The sequence below is a fragment of the Elephantulus edwardii genome, unplaced genomic scaffold (genome assembly GCF_000299155.1).
Source record: "Elephantulus edwardii isolate Elephantulus edwardi_28Jun2011 unplaced genomic scaffold, EleEdw1.0 scaffold00094, whole genome shotgun sequence".
NCBI classification, from domain to species: Eukaryota; Metazoa; Chordata; class Mammalia; order Macroscelidea; family Macroscelididae; genus Elephantulus; species Elephantulus edwardii.
Genome location: NW_006399844.1, coordinates 7,089,473 through 7,103,086, shown reverse-complemented (window position 1 = coordinate 7,103,086; position 13,614 = coordinate 7,089,473). Strand labels below are relative to the sequence as shown.

Sequence of the window (13,614 nt, the reverse complement as noted above, 5' to 3'; positions counted from 1 at the left end):
TCGGGATGGGTGTGTCAGAGGCGGTGCGGCTGGCGCAGGATAGAGCAGGGTTTAGAGCTGTTGTGCATAGGGTTGCTATGAGTCAGAAACGACTCGATGGCACATAACAACAACAACTGGTGTTTGAGATATACTTTTTATCTGACTAGCACAGGAGGAGACTGCCCTTCCTTCTCCAGCAGAGAATCTGGTGGATTCACACCACATACCTTGGGGAATGAAATGCAGCTTCTTGCTACTAGGCCATCAGAGCCCCTCAGATTTACTTTTACGTTTTCTCCTTCCACCTTGACTTTAATGTTGTTATGTGCTGATAAGCTGAAACTGACTCATAGCTGACCCTCCAGCAAGACTTGAGAGACTATAAACCATCTTTCTACCATAGAGCAGTTGATGGATTCGAACCACCTGCCTTTGGGTTGGCAGTGCAATTCCTTACCACTAAGCCACCAGAGCTCACTAGTCTGTAATGCTGTTGTTGTTAAGTGCCACTGAGTTGACTATGACTCATAGTGGCTCTATAAACAACAGATCTGACCTTTGTTCTATCCTGCAGCAGCCTCACAATCTCTGAGATGCTTGAGTCCACTACTACAGTCACTGTGTCAATCCATCTTGTTAAAGGTCTTCCTTGTTTTCCCTAACCCTTCACCTTTTTCAAGTTTCAGGTTCCTCCTTATAAGTAAGGATACGAAGTCTTGTCTCTGACAAGACTTTTAAGGATTAATTAGTATACACTAGCAGTTTATTGTGCACCCCTCTCAAAAAGTATCATGTTTTAAATGTTATTCAAGGACGTACATGACCTTCATTGTGCAATGAATAATACCTGTTGCTTTAACAACACCAAATACTGGCTGCCTCTTGGATAGACATTCCACACATACCAGGTATGTTGGCCCTAAGATGTTTTTGGAGATAAAACTCTGTAAACAGCAGAAATTCAGTGTGTGTTAAAAAAATGGTGCCATGCAACCCTCACCTCCTGCAAGTTGCTTCACTTTTGTACATTTGAATGCTTCTACAGAAGCCATAAAAGGAGCTCTGGTGATATAGTACATTACTTGTTGGGTTTGCTAACTGAAAAGTGGTTAGTCTGAATCCACCATAGGACAAAGAGGTCATTTCTGCCCATAAAGATTTGTAGTCTCAGAAACCTCATGGAGCATCATCAGAAGCTGAATCAACTCAGCAGCAGTGGGGATATTCTTCTGGCCTAAAAGATATATGCTTCAGAATCACATCAGGCTTGGGAAGGTAGAAAGACATCTCGATGAGATGGATGGATTCAGTGACTGGGGTAATGGGGGGTAGGTATGTCAGAGATAGTAAGATTGGCACAGGATAGAGCAGGGTTTAGGGCTGTTGTACATAGGGTTGCTAAGAGTCGCAGGTGACTCAATGGCATATAACAACAATAACAACAACAACACAAATGCTATAAGTACTCTGAGTTCAAGAAGCCCAAGAGTGGTTCCTGTGTTTTAACTGGTGTCAGTTTCAAGAATTCCCTTTGTTCCTTTTCTTAGACTACTCATTCTGGCATTGTCTTTGTAACTTAGTTACTCCACAAGAATGAGTCATGAGCAAAGACACCAATATGCATGAATAGCAGTCTATTACATCACCCCTGCTTTATATAAGAAGCTAAGATTGGTCTGAATATAACAAACCACTGAAACTCTTAGTAAAAGAATTCCTGATGCTACCTTTGAATTATTTCTTCAGCACGGATACCTTTACTCGAGTCTCTGACAATGTATAATATTTGAACTCTTTAATATTAGGGTGGTACTCAGGTTGACTTGAGAAAGAACTAAATACTGTACTGTGTTGTTGGTTTTTGCCACCGAGTCAGAAGTGATTCACAGCTGACCCTCCAGAAGGTTTCAGAGGCCGTAAACAGAACGAGAGGAAACTGCCCATCCTTCTCCTGCAGATCATTTGGTAGATTCAAACCGCATGACATTGGGACTGCAAAACATATTTTTACCACTAGGCCACCAAAGCTTTCCTAAACATCATTATAAAAATCACTTCCAAAATCTCAGGAACCAGTCATAAAATAAGAATTTGAGTGGTTTTGTTGTTGTCGGGTTTTTAAGAGGTATTTTTAAATTTATGAAAACAGACATACATATGCACATTGCTAGTTAGTTCTATCTGACTAAAGGATAACAATATCCTCTTAAAAAATTTAGGTAAAAGAAATTTCATGTGGGTTAACAACAATTTATGAGTAAATGAAATGTCAAACCAACTAGCTTCGAATAAACTGCACTAGAAGTTTAATATTCTAGGATTACCAAGTACTTTGAATTTTTACAAAATTATCTATTAAAGACAGATCCAAACTTGGGTAAGATATGAGACTCACAAAAATTCATATTATGCTAAAATTCTTATGTCCACAACTGACACCATAGGTTGAGCACTACAAAATTTGAGACAGATTTTCTTTCCATGTGAAATTGAAAACCAAGTAAAAACAACCTATAGGAAAATTTTACACATACCAAAATTTAAAATCAATTATTAGCTGTTGAGAAGCTAGACCCAGAAACATTGAGAGTCCTAACCCCTAAGTCCTGACATATCTGATAAAGACAAAAATAGGAGACTGTATAAGCTTAAGGAGTATACTGTTGTACTTGGAAGTGTTTTTCTCACATTTCTAACTTAACTTCTTTAAAGAATATAAGTAAAGCTAAATCAGAGCCCACTCAATTCCATCTAAACCACATTATGTATTATACTCTAATTTTGTACTGAATATGAATACTGTCCATCAGCTAAACATTAACATTTGCTTTGCACTAACCAATATTTATTTACCTGTCAATCAATATATCTTAGAATTCACGTAAACTTATTACTCAATCACAAAAAGGGTCTAATTTGCCTTAGGTTTTCAAACCTTTAATAAAACTTCGGTGGTAATGTCTATTTTTCCTACAAATGTATACTTCTTTTAAATGAGCTTTAAAAATATATAATAGCTTGTCGGTTTTGGATTAAAGACAACATTCCGATTGACAAATGGAATCCAGAACACAATTCAGAAGCCAATCTGAAAATTAATAGGTTCAATATTTCCTAATTTAGAGGTTAGGCCTTGAACAATTCATAGCTCACTTTACAAACCTCCAAATAAAATTTTGATAATAGACTCCTTGGTGATTCTAATATGCTGCTGGGTTGAAAACCAGTGACCTCAAGAATATAAATTTAACAGTTACTTATAAAAAAGAAAGCACAGTACTAAAAGAAACTATGTGTCTATCTTCCAATGAGGATGTATGAAGTTAAAATCTTAGCTATCCTTCTATAATCCCAAAAAAGGACTTACTGCTTCTAGAGTTTGGCATAGAATGTTAACTATTTTCCAAATTTTACTTTACTCTTTTTTTTTTAACCTTTTTCTTGCTTATTACTAATATAGCTGAGTAGGTTTAAGAAACCTTTCCCCCTTCCCTCCCAAACACCAATTTCACTTACATTATCATGTTTAAAAAAACACAACATCTTCAATTCCCGGAAGACCCTTTTGCACGAGACCAGATTCTGGAAGACGTTGGGCATCTTTTTGAGCGCTACTCTCTTTCCATCTCTCGGATCTGTTACTGACCTAAAGAAGGAATATTTGGGTGAAAAAAGGAGGGGAAGGCACAGAAATTAATTCCAGTTCTTGTTCTTCAAAATTTCAGATTATGACAAAAGAAACATAGAATATTATGCAACATGATCAAATTCAAATTAGTTTTATTCTTTGCTTTACAGAGCCATATTCAAGATGGAAGAGATAGTTATCCTAAAAAGAATACATTTATTTATAAAAATAGAGCCCAATTTAAATAATTTTTTTAGTTATTTGTAAATGAAGCTGTTTTAGTGATTTGTACTTCAATACCACTAGGAGGTGACTAGGCACTGTTTAAGTTCTAGCTCCACAATGATACTTCAAGCTCCTGAGGTATGAGAACCTCTTCCCTTTTACTGTCCAGTCCTTGGTGAGGCATCTGCTTACTGTAGTTGTTATCTGTTTAATATGCCAGTTTTCCCTTTCTCTTGTTCACTTTCCCAATACATAGAAAACGAATTCTCTACATGAAATTTTCTTATGTTTAAAATATTACTGTTTTTCCTTTACCTTACTAAAACAGTAAATCAAACATCTCAATACCTCTGGTAAATATGACCAACTGGTCATCTTCCAAACTGATTTTCCTTGAGTTAGCCTAGGGTTTTTCTTCTTTCATCTATCATACTAAGATGGGTTGTCTTACACAATTTATTCCTAACAGTTTTATTTTGATAGATTCTTATCTACCATTATCTTTCAGCTCCTGTTCCAGGTAGGTTATCCCTACTAGATTTGTGTCATTTATAAATCTGTGTGTTATCAATGTGTTCTGAAAGGTTATTAATTAAAAGTCTAAAGAAAGCGAAAAATCGATTTCTCTAACAAGTGACATCACTAGAAACCACCTATGAAACTGGAATCCAATCACTCATTTTGTATATAGTAATTCATTCATTCATTCATTCATTCAATTAATGGCAACCAGTGTTTATTTCTTCATCTTGTCCACAAGAAAATCAGATACCTATCAAACTGCCTTCATGAAAACAAAGCATTCCTATTATCTGAAAACCACACCAAGCTTATAAATATTAAAAAGGATATACTTTAATATTTTAAAAAATTAGCATGACGACTATACCCTCTCCTGCTGTCTTACAAACTGTTAAAACAAGTAAAAATTATTACATTCAGATGAAGAGTTTCTCTCCTCACCATCCAGTTAAAAAACACAAACCACCACTTCACTTCTGAATAGAGATATAAGAAGGGGAAAATGCCAAGAAAATGGCAAGGAAGAAATCTTGGATCACATAGTATATTCAGTTACTACAAATCTGGAAAGAATCAATTTAGCATTTTTTGGGTCTTTTATCACATTGCCATTTTTGACCCCATGAAAACGGATTTTGTGTGTTGAATGCTTTGTTGATACCATGTTTTCAGTAATAGAAGGTACTCTGAATTATATAAAAATTGCCCAAGTAAATGGATTATGATACAATTATTGGGAAATATATGTCCTAAGAGGCCTTTGGTGCTGGAGTTTGTGAGATGGAACTCACATTTCTTCAGATTTACAGTCACACAGGCGACATTAGGGGGCAGCATGTTATAAAGGTGGGACAGAAGCTTCTCACTAAATCCCAGAGGGAAAAATTTTAGGGGAGTCTTTTATGTTCCAATGGTCATGAAATCATGAAAAACTATAGTAGTCCCATTATTTTATAGACTGTTCTTCAATTTGTTTTGGGTTTTCAAACAATATCATCTCAGTGTAGTTATAATGAAGCATACAAAGTCTATACTGGTTATGCTAATTTTGATTAACTAAATGATTTAGCTGCCAGTTTCTCCACTAAGAAGTTACTACCTTTTTTCCTCTTACAACTAGTAAATATTTTTAGAGCAATTATCTTGAAGTTATAATGATTTCTGCCCTGAATCAATTATTGCTAAAGGGGTTATCAAATGGTACTTTAATAATTTTCATATTGGTAACAACTATAAGGGAGCTCTCGTGGCCTAGTGGTAAGGAGTTGTGCTGCCAATCTAAAGGAACATGGTTCAAATCCACCCGCTGCTCTGTAGGAGTAAGATAGACAATCTCTTCTGTGATTTATGGCCTCTGAAAACCCACTGGAAGGTCAGCTATGGGTTGGTTCACACTGGAGTACTTCTTCCCTACTTGTGGATTCTGACTAGTCTTGGCTATTGTCACAAAAGAAAGCTGCTCTGAGATAAATCCACTCCTAGAAATGTTTGACAAAGGCGCAAGGTTAGGACAGTGCCTTGCAATGTTTTAAGGTAAAATTCACAAAGCAGTTTTTTGTTTTATTATTCATGCAAAAGCCAGTCATGCCTGTGGCTGGTAACAATATAACTCTAATGAATGTGAATGGCAGTTCAGTAATTTCACGCCATGTTGAGTTTGTTCTCTCTTTAACTTGGGATAGCAGATGCTTTAGTTCAGCACAAACAGTACCACCAAACACAGATAAGTGTAGAAGAAGCAAGTTACACAGGAATGCTTTTATTTTCTTTGTTACTGAAAGGCTGACTGTGCTTAGTTAACTCTGCTGCTGGAATACCCTGCTTATGCCAACCGTGCTCTCTAATGAAGCCCCAGCTGTAGCGATAATGAACAACACTGAGGGCAATTTCCCTCATTTCAGAAAAGAGGAGCCATTTTTTGACCTATAATTCATTTACTGGTCAGTTATGTTCTCTGCTAAATACCAGGTTCCTTAAATAAAACAGTATATCCATCATTTCATCTGATCACCTCCCCCATTACTTTTGAAACACATCAAAAGCACCCATTAGGTGCTTCCTTTTAAACCAGTATTTGATTCTGAAAACATTATGCTAAGAAATAAAGTTTTATGGTTGTGAGAAAGAATTTTATCTGTCAAGAGTGTGTCAATCCTTCTCTGCACTTAGAATACAAGTTTAACAGGAAGCTTTTCTACTTGATGTGGAAGATTCACTTTTTATTTTTTTTTTAAATCCCGGGAAATTTTGACCACTGTCCCAAATTTGTTTAAAATTACCTGACAGGCGGGAGAGCCAGACTGAAACGAGTAAAAGCCATCACTGAAGGATACTACTTACTGTCCTAGGTTCTAGAAAGGACACATCAAAACATCCTAAATTGGTGTAACAGCAAGAAGAATCTCCAAGAAATTATACAGTCCTCGTGGATTTTCACGTGATTTTCAGCAGTTTGCCAGTTTGAAAGTTCATAATTCTGACATAGGCATTTATTTAGCTATTCAAAGCAAACATATAATTTATAATGAGAATGCTTTAACGTCGACTAAGAAAATTAGATTCTTTCAATTCTACTCCCATAAAGTTCCAATCAGCAATTCTTTTTTCTTTTTTTACTATACATACAACTGCTATGTCAACTGTACCAACACAGTGATATCTCTCTAATAGAACTTCCTAACTAGACTCTAAATATTTAGATTGCCTTCACATCCATTTTGGAATGCATTTCCTTAAAGGTTCTTTTTACTGGCATTTAGAAAAATCTGAGAAAACTATGTACTATCAAGCATAATTTTTGACAGCAAATAAGTCTAGGGAATAATAAAACATATATTTAAACATCTATTTTTAAAACTGGTATATAATTTTACTTAGAACAAACCTATGCTTCCTTGCCTTCTCATTTCCAAAATACATAAACAAAAAAGGATTTTTATCTTTCCTATTTAGATAACTTGTTACATCAGTTAAATATTTAATGTTTGTTAGTTTATATTTATCCAAATTCGGTCCTTGTTGAGTTAGTGCTTACATAAGAAAGAGATCCTTTCTTATTTTTATCCTAGATACTTAGACTGATCCTTAAATGTGTTAATATTACAAGGAAAAAAACCCCACCCTATAATTTTCCTCTTCATATCTTTTCAATCTTTATGATCAGAGGAAGCAAACTAAATATGAACTTATCATTTGAAGTATGTTTAAATAAGTATTTCTAAAAATAAGAAGACACACTGTGGTCTGTGCCCCGAGATACCAGGAATGTGACTGGTCACTCAGGAATCTGTAGTGAGGCATCTAGAGGTGCAAATAAAAGAGGCGGGGCAAACTACCTGATTCCAGCCTGTGATATTTATTTACAAAGAAGGCCTATCTTTTAAGAGGCCTTACCACCTTCTCCTATTATTACTGAATAAGTTAAAATATAGATTAAAAATAATTTTATGGTAATTCCTACAGTCTTAGTAATTATTTAATGGTTCTTTTAGACCGTGAATTAGTTCCATCCTTCCTGCAGATTCTGGCGAGATAATAGAGATTCTTCCTCTTTCAGTCATTGTCAAAGATCTCTGTGTGCAAGCTTGCAGGAAAATGGCTATAATGTCTTTCCAGTGGGAATTTTCCCATGTTAGAGGGTGAACATGACACAACCCAGTCTGCCAAGTCTAGAAGTTTTCATGGCCCACTAGCCACAGCCCTCTCCTAGAAACAGACCTATGAATATTGCATGGGAAGGAGAGCCAGCTGCAATGAAGGAAAGGTTTCTCTGTAAAGCCACAAAGGAAAAGAATTCACAACTGCATCGTCTTTTTACATTTCACAACTCAGACTGGTCAAGAAGAGGTCATAAAGAGGAATGAAAATGAAAACTATGCCACCTAATGCATACTTGCTGCTTCCTGAAAGTTATGTGTTCACTAAGAGAAACACTGAGGAATGAAAGGAGCATTAAAGAAGGAGGATTTCTGTTACACATTACATTTATACATAGGAAATATAAAAAGAAAGAAAATGTGTGTTTTATCCACAAAGCGGCTTTAAAACAGTGATGTTTTACAGATGGTACAAATGAATTAGATACAAATTTCATGAGAAAAAAAATTGTTCTTAATTCCCATAGGGAATACTTTTATTACTTTTTATTTGTAAACTAATATTTTCATAATTACTTCATTCAAGTTCAAATACACTATCAGTTAAAAGTTAAACTAAAATCACCAACAGTAAAAAGGCATTTGTGTGTGTCTGTATGTGTGTTTAAATTAAAGAGAGGATTTTATTCTGGCTTACTATCATGGATGGAAGTGAAAATGCCCATTTTTAAAGAGGTAAGTATATACAGTGACTGTGGCAGTCGGGTCAGATGTGTCGGAGATGGTGAGGTTGGCTCGGCAAAGGCAAAGGCTGAAAGTCATTGTGCGTTGGGTTGCTAAGAGTTGTAGTTGATTCAAATGCACCTAACAATAACAAATGACATAAGATGAGATTTGTTTTAAGATAATCCCAGAACAACAACAAAGGGTAGGTGAAACAATGCAAACCTATTTAAGAACTGAATCTAAATAATAGGGCCTCAATAAACAAAAAGAAATTAGGCAATTTATGCTTGAAAATTCTTAAGATACTCAAGTTAAACAAAGTGAGCGGGCAAGTGGAACTACCCTCAGATGTGTGTGTAAGTCTAAGAGAGGATATTTCTACTTGTATTTCTATGTATTTAAATATAGCTATGAATACAGAATAGACGGACAAAGTTATGAAAACTTTTGCCATAATCAAACATCTAAGGAAAGAAGTCATTGGGCCTTGGGTCTCAGGACTTTATTTGTGGGGAAACCAAGGTCAGCTGGCCTAACACAGTCCACATATACAGTATTTTTATATCCTACTTTGGCAAGTAGCAAATGGAGACTTTATTCTTATTCTCTCTGCTCCACTCCTGGGACATGAAGATGATGATGCAATAAAACAATCAGACCAAAGTACTAATGGACACAACAGTGTCAGGTCATCACTGCTGACTGCTTTGAAGAGATCAAAAAGAGAGGTCCTAGACAGACTCGAGTTAGGACTGGGGGTGGGAGAGACGGAAAAAAAAAACTCAAAATAATACAAAAAGACCAGGTTTACTGGTTTGATTAAGACTGTTAGAGCTCCCAACACCCTGGCCTCTGGAACTCAACTCTTGTGACGACTCAACTTTCAGACAAACAACAGACAAGCCGAAAGAAGAACAATAATACCAGGGGGCTATACATTCTTTAGAACCACCACATGAGATTAAAAGGAAAACAAATTAAAGAGCAGGAAGGATAGAAAAGTATGAAGGGAAACTCTAAACACTGAGAGGGGCTGGGAAGAGTGCTGTTACACTGTAGGGATTACAATCAGTATCACAAAATGTGTATTCACTGATAGATAACCAATCCTTGTAAAAAAACAAACAAACCCAATCTTTGTAAAAAAACCAAACCTTGTAAACGTTTATCTCAATCACATCAAAAAAGTTAAAGCTGAAACCTGAAAAATATGCTATTTCCAGTAATATTTTTAAAACACCTAATAATTAGGATCTAAGCTAGCAAAATTGATATAAACGTTAAAGAGTTAAAACCCCATTTTGCGCCCCCAAAGTAAACTTTCACACCAAGCTATCGCTGCTATGTGCCGTCAAGTCGCTTGCGACTCATAGTGACCCTATGTACAAGAGCCCTAAACCCTGCTCTATCCTGTGCCAACCTCACCCTCTCCAACACACTCACTCCCACCAATCACAGAATCGATCCATCTCATTGAGAGTCTTCCTCTCCTGCGCTGTCCCTCCACTCTCCCAAACATGATGTCCCTCTCCAAGAACCAGTCCCTCCAGGAAACATGCCCCAAATAATGTCAGACGATACTTCAGGATCCTTGACTCCAAAGAGCATTCCAGCTTCACTTTCTCCAGGACAAACCTGTTTGTTCTCCTAGCAGTCCATGGTATATTCAACACTGTCCTCCAGCACCACAGCTCAAAGGCATCGATTCTTTATCATCCCTAGTCACTGTCCAACTCTCCAACACACAGCATGCAATTGAGAAGACTAGCCCGGATCAGGCGCACCTTAGTCTCCAGCCTGAAGTCGTTGCTCTTCAGTAGTCTGGAGAGGTCCCTAACAGCTGACTTTCCCAACGTAATTCGTCTCTTGATTTCCTGGTTTCTGGTTCCAAGAGTGTTGACTGTGGAGCCAAGTAAACTAAAACTGCTAATTGTCTCAATCTCTCAATCTCTTCACCCTCCATACTGATGCTGCCAACTGGCCCAGTGGGGAAAATCTTTGTTTTCTTGATGCTGAACTTCAATCCTTATTGAAGGCTACAGTTCTTGACCTTCTGCAGCAAGTGCTTCAGGTCCTCCTCAGTTTCAGCAAACAGGGTTGTGTCATCTGCATAACGCAGGTTTGTTGATGACTCTTCCTCCAATCCTGATGCCACATTTCTCCTCGTACAGCCCAGTGTCTTGGATGATCTGTTCTGCATACAGATTGAAAAGGTATGGAGACAGAATACCTGTGGACACCCTTCCCAATTTTGAACCATGCAGTGTCTCCTTCCTCTGCTCTGACTACTGCCTCTTGGTCCAAGTATAGGTTTTGCATAAGCACAATCAAATGTTCTGGGATTCCCATTCTTCTCAGAGTCAGCCATAGCTTGTTGTGATCCACACAGTCAAAAGCCTTTGCATAGTCAATAAAGCAGATAGACATTCTTCTGGTATTCTCTCCTTTCTGCCAAGATCCATCTAACATTAGCTATAGTATCCCTAGTACCATAATCTCTTCTAAATCCAGCCTGCACATCTGGCAGTTCTCTCTTGACATATTGCTCCAATCGTTTTTAGATAATTTTCAGCAGAATCTTGCTTGCATGTGACATTAATGATATTGTTTGATAATTTCCACGCTCTGTTGGGTCACCTTTCTTTGGAATGGAACAAATATTGATCTTTTTCAGTCAGTTGGCCAGCTGGCTGTCCTCTAGATTTCTTGGCACAACTCAGTGAGCAAATCCAGGGCAGTGTCTGTTTGTTGAAATATGTCAACTGGTATGCTGTCAACTCCTGGAGCCTTGTTTTTTGCCAATTCCTTCAGAGCAACCTGAACTTCCTCCTTCATCATCACTGGCTCTTGCTCATGTTATTTCACAAAATTCTTCTGTGTCAGCCAATTCCTTCTCATACAGTGACTCTGTATACTCCTTCCATCTCCTTTTAATGCTTCTTGGATCATTTAACATTCTACCCAAAGTATCCTAAGTATTACTACCTGTGGCTTGAATTTGTGTTTCAAGTTCTTCAGCTTAAGAAACCAAGCCATTAGGAAGAGGAATTAAATAAACAAAAAGGATTAAATAAACAAAACATAACTATTCATGGATTGGAAGATTCAATACTGTAAAAATGTTTCTTTCTCCCAAATAGTGCAGTTCCCATCAAAACCTAAAAAGAAGTTTTCTTTTGTGGAACTAGACAAATAAACTGTAAAAATTATTGGAACTGCAAATGTGACAAGAACAGCTAAGAGGAACAAGGACAAGGAAATGGCTTGGCCAGGCACCATCTGTACAGGGCCTGGACACGGAATACAGAACTCCATCCTCTTCTCTATATTCCTTCAGTTCCAGGGGTGGCAGGTGTTACTTCTGTGACAATTTATTGTCCTTTTCTTGCTCTTTTAGTTACCTAATAGCAAGTTTATAATGAATTCATTTTTTCCATATTTAATTCTATTTCAATAACTGGAGTGAGTTTCCTTTCTCTTGACTGAACCTTCATAGATCTGATAGTTTTCAGTGAACAACTCAAAAGCCACATGGAAAAATCAAAATGAACCTTTACTTCTATTTCACACCAAATGCAAAATTTAAGTTTCAGATGGATTGCAGCTCTAAGTATGATCAACAAAACCGTGTCACTTTTAAAACAAACAAGGAGAATGCCGAGATGATCTGGGCACAGAGTTTTCTTAAACAGGATATTAAAAGAACTCCTCATAAACTGGACTCTATGAGGAGGAGTGTGGCATCAGGATTGGAGGGAGACTCATCAATAATTTGTGTTATGCAGATGACACAACCTAGCTTGGTGAAAGCGAGGAGGACTTGAAGCAGATGATCAAGGAATGCAGCCTTCAGTATGTATTGCATTTCAATGTTAAGAAAACAAATATTCTTACCAAAGGCCATATCATAATGGATGGAGAAGAGATTGAAACTGTCAACAGCTTCATCTTGCTTTGATACACAATTAACAACACTCTTGGTATCAGCAAATAAGGAGACACAATGCACTAGGCAAATCTGCCAGTAGGGACCTCTCCAAATTACTAAGGAGTAATGATGTCACTTTGAGTACTAAGGTGTATCTGATTCAGGGTATAGTCTTTCCGATTACTTGCTATACACCTGAGAACTGGATATGAATAAGTACGACAGAAAAGAATTGATGCCTTTGAGCTGTGGTGTTGGAGAAGAGCACTGAACATCCCATGGATGGCCAAGAGAACGAACAAATATGTCTTGGAGAGGGTGCAGTCAGTGTGCTCTTTGGAGGCAAGAATGATGAGGCTTGATCTCAGACACTCTGGGCATGTTGCTGGAGTGAGACATGATTCTGCGAAGGGTGGAAGTGAAGTAATAGAAGACACTACCCTCAACCAGATGGATTGACACGGTGACTGCAATAATGTGCTCTTGTGTGTCAGAAAGTGTGAGGATGGCGCAGGATAGAACAGGGTTCAGATCATTTGCTCATAGGGTTGTTGTGAGTCCTATTTGACTCAACGGCACCTAACAACAATAATAATACTCACAAATGAAAATATTAGCATATTTAACTTGTAAAATCAAGAAATTCTCGTATATGTATACCATTAAGAATAAAAACATAAGTTACAGCATGCAACACATAAAACTAAGTCTAGCTAGAGACATAATAAATCAACTTTCAAAGGGCTTTAAAAAAAATGCTGCTTAACTTCACTAGTTACTTGGGAAATAAAGCCACAATGTTAGGGCACAAGATACATGATAAATAAAATACATGGCCACTCAAATTAAAAATGCAATATAAATGATCAAAAAACTGAAATGCAAAAAAAAAAACACCAAAACCACAAAACCTGAAATGCTTACATGTAAAAGTTTACAAATACAGGACATCCACGATGCAAATTACAAAACATTCAGGAAATAATTTAAAAATCTAAATAAACGGA

General features: G+C 37.0%; 1 protein-coding gene across 1 annotated transcript in view; it reads right to left on the bottom strand.

Annotated features, from left to right (window-relative positions):
- The window catches only part of NLK (nemo-like kinase), a 180,533-nt gene that overhangs the window by 79,697 nt on the left and 87,222 nt on the right, over positions 1-13,614 (bottom strand). Inside the window, exon 2 of the mRNA XM_006890945.1 lies at positions 3,499-3,628. Coding sequence (XP_006891007.1) covers positions 3,499-3,628 — 130 coding nt within the window. The remainder of the gene's footprint in view (positions 1-3,498; positions 3,629-13,614) is intronic.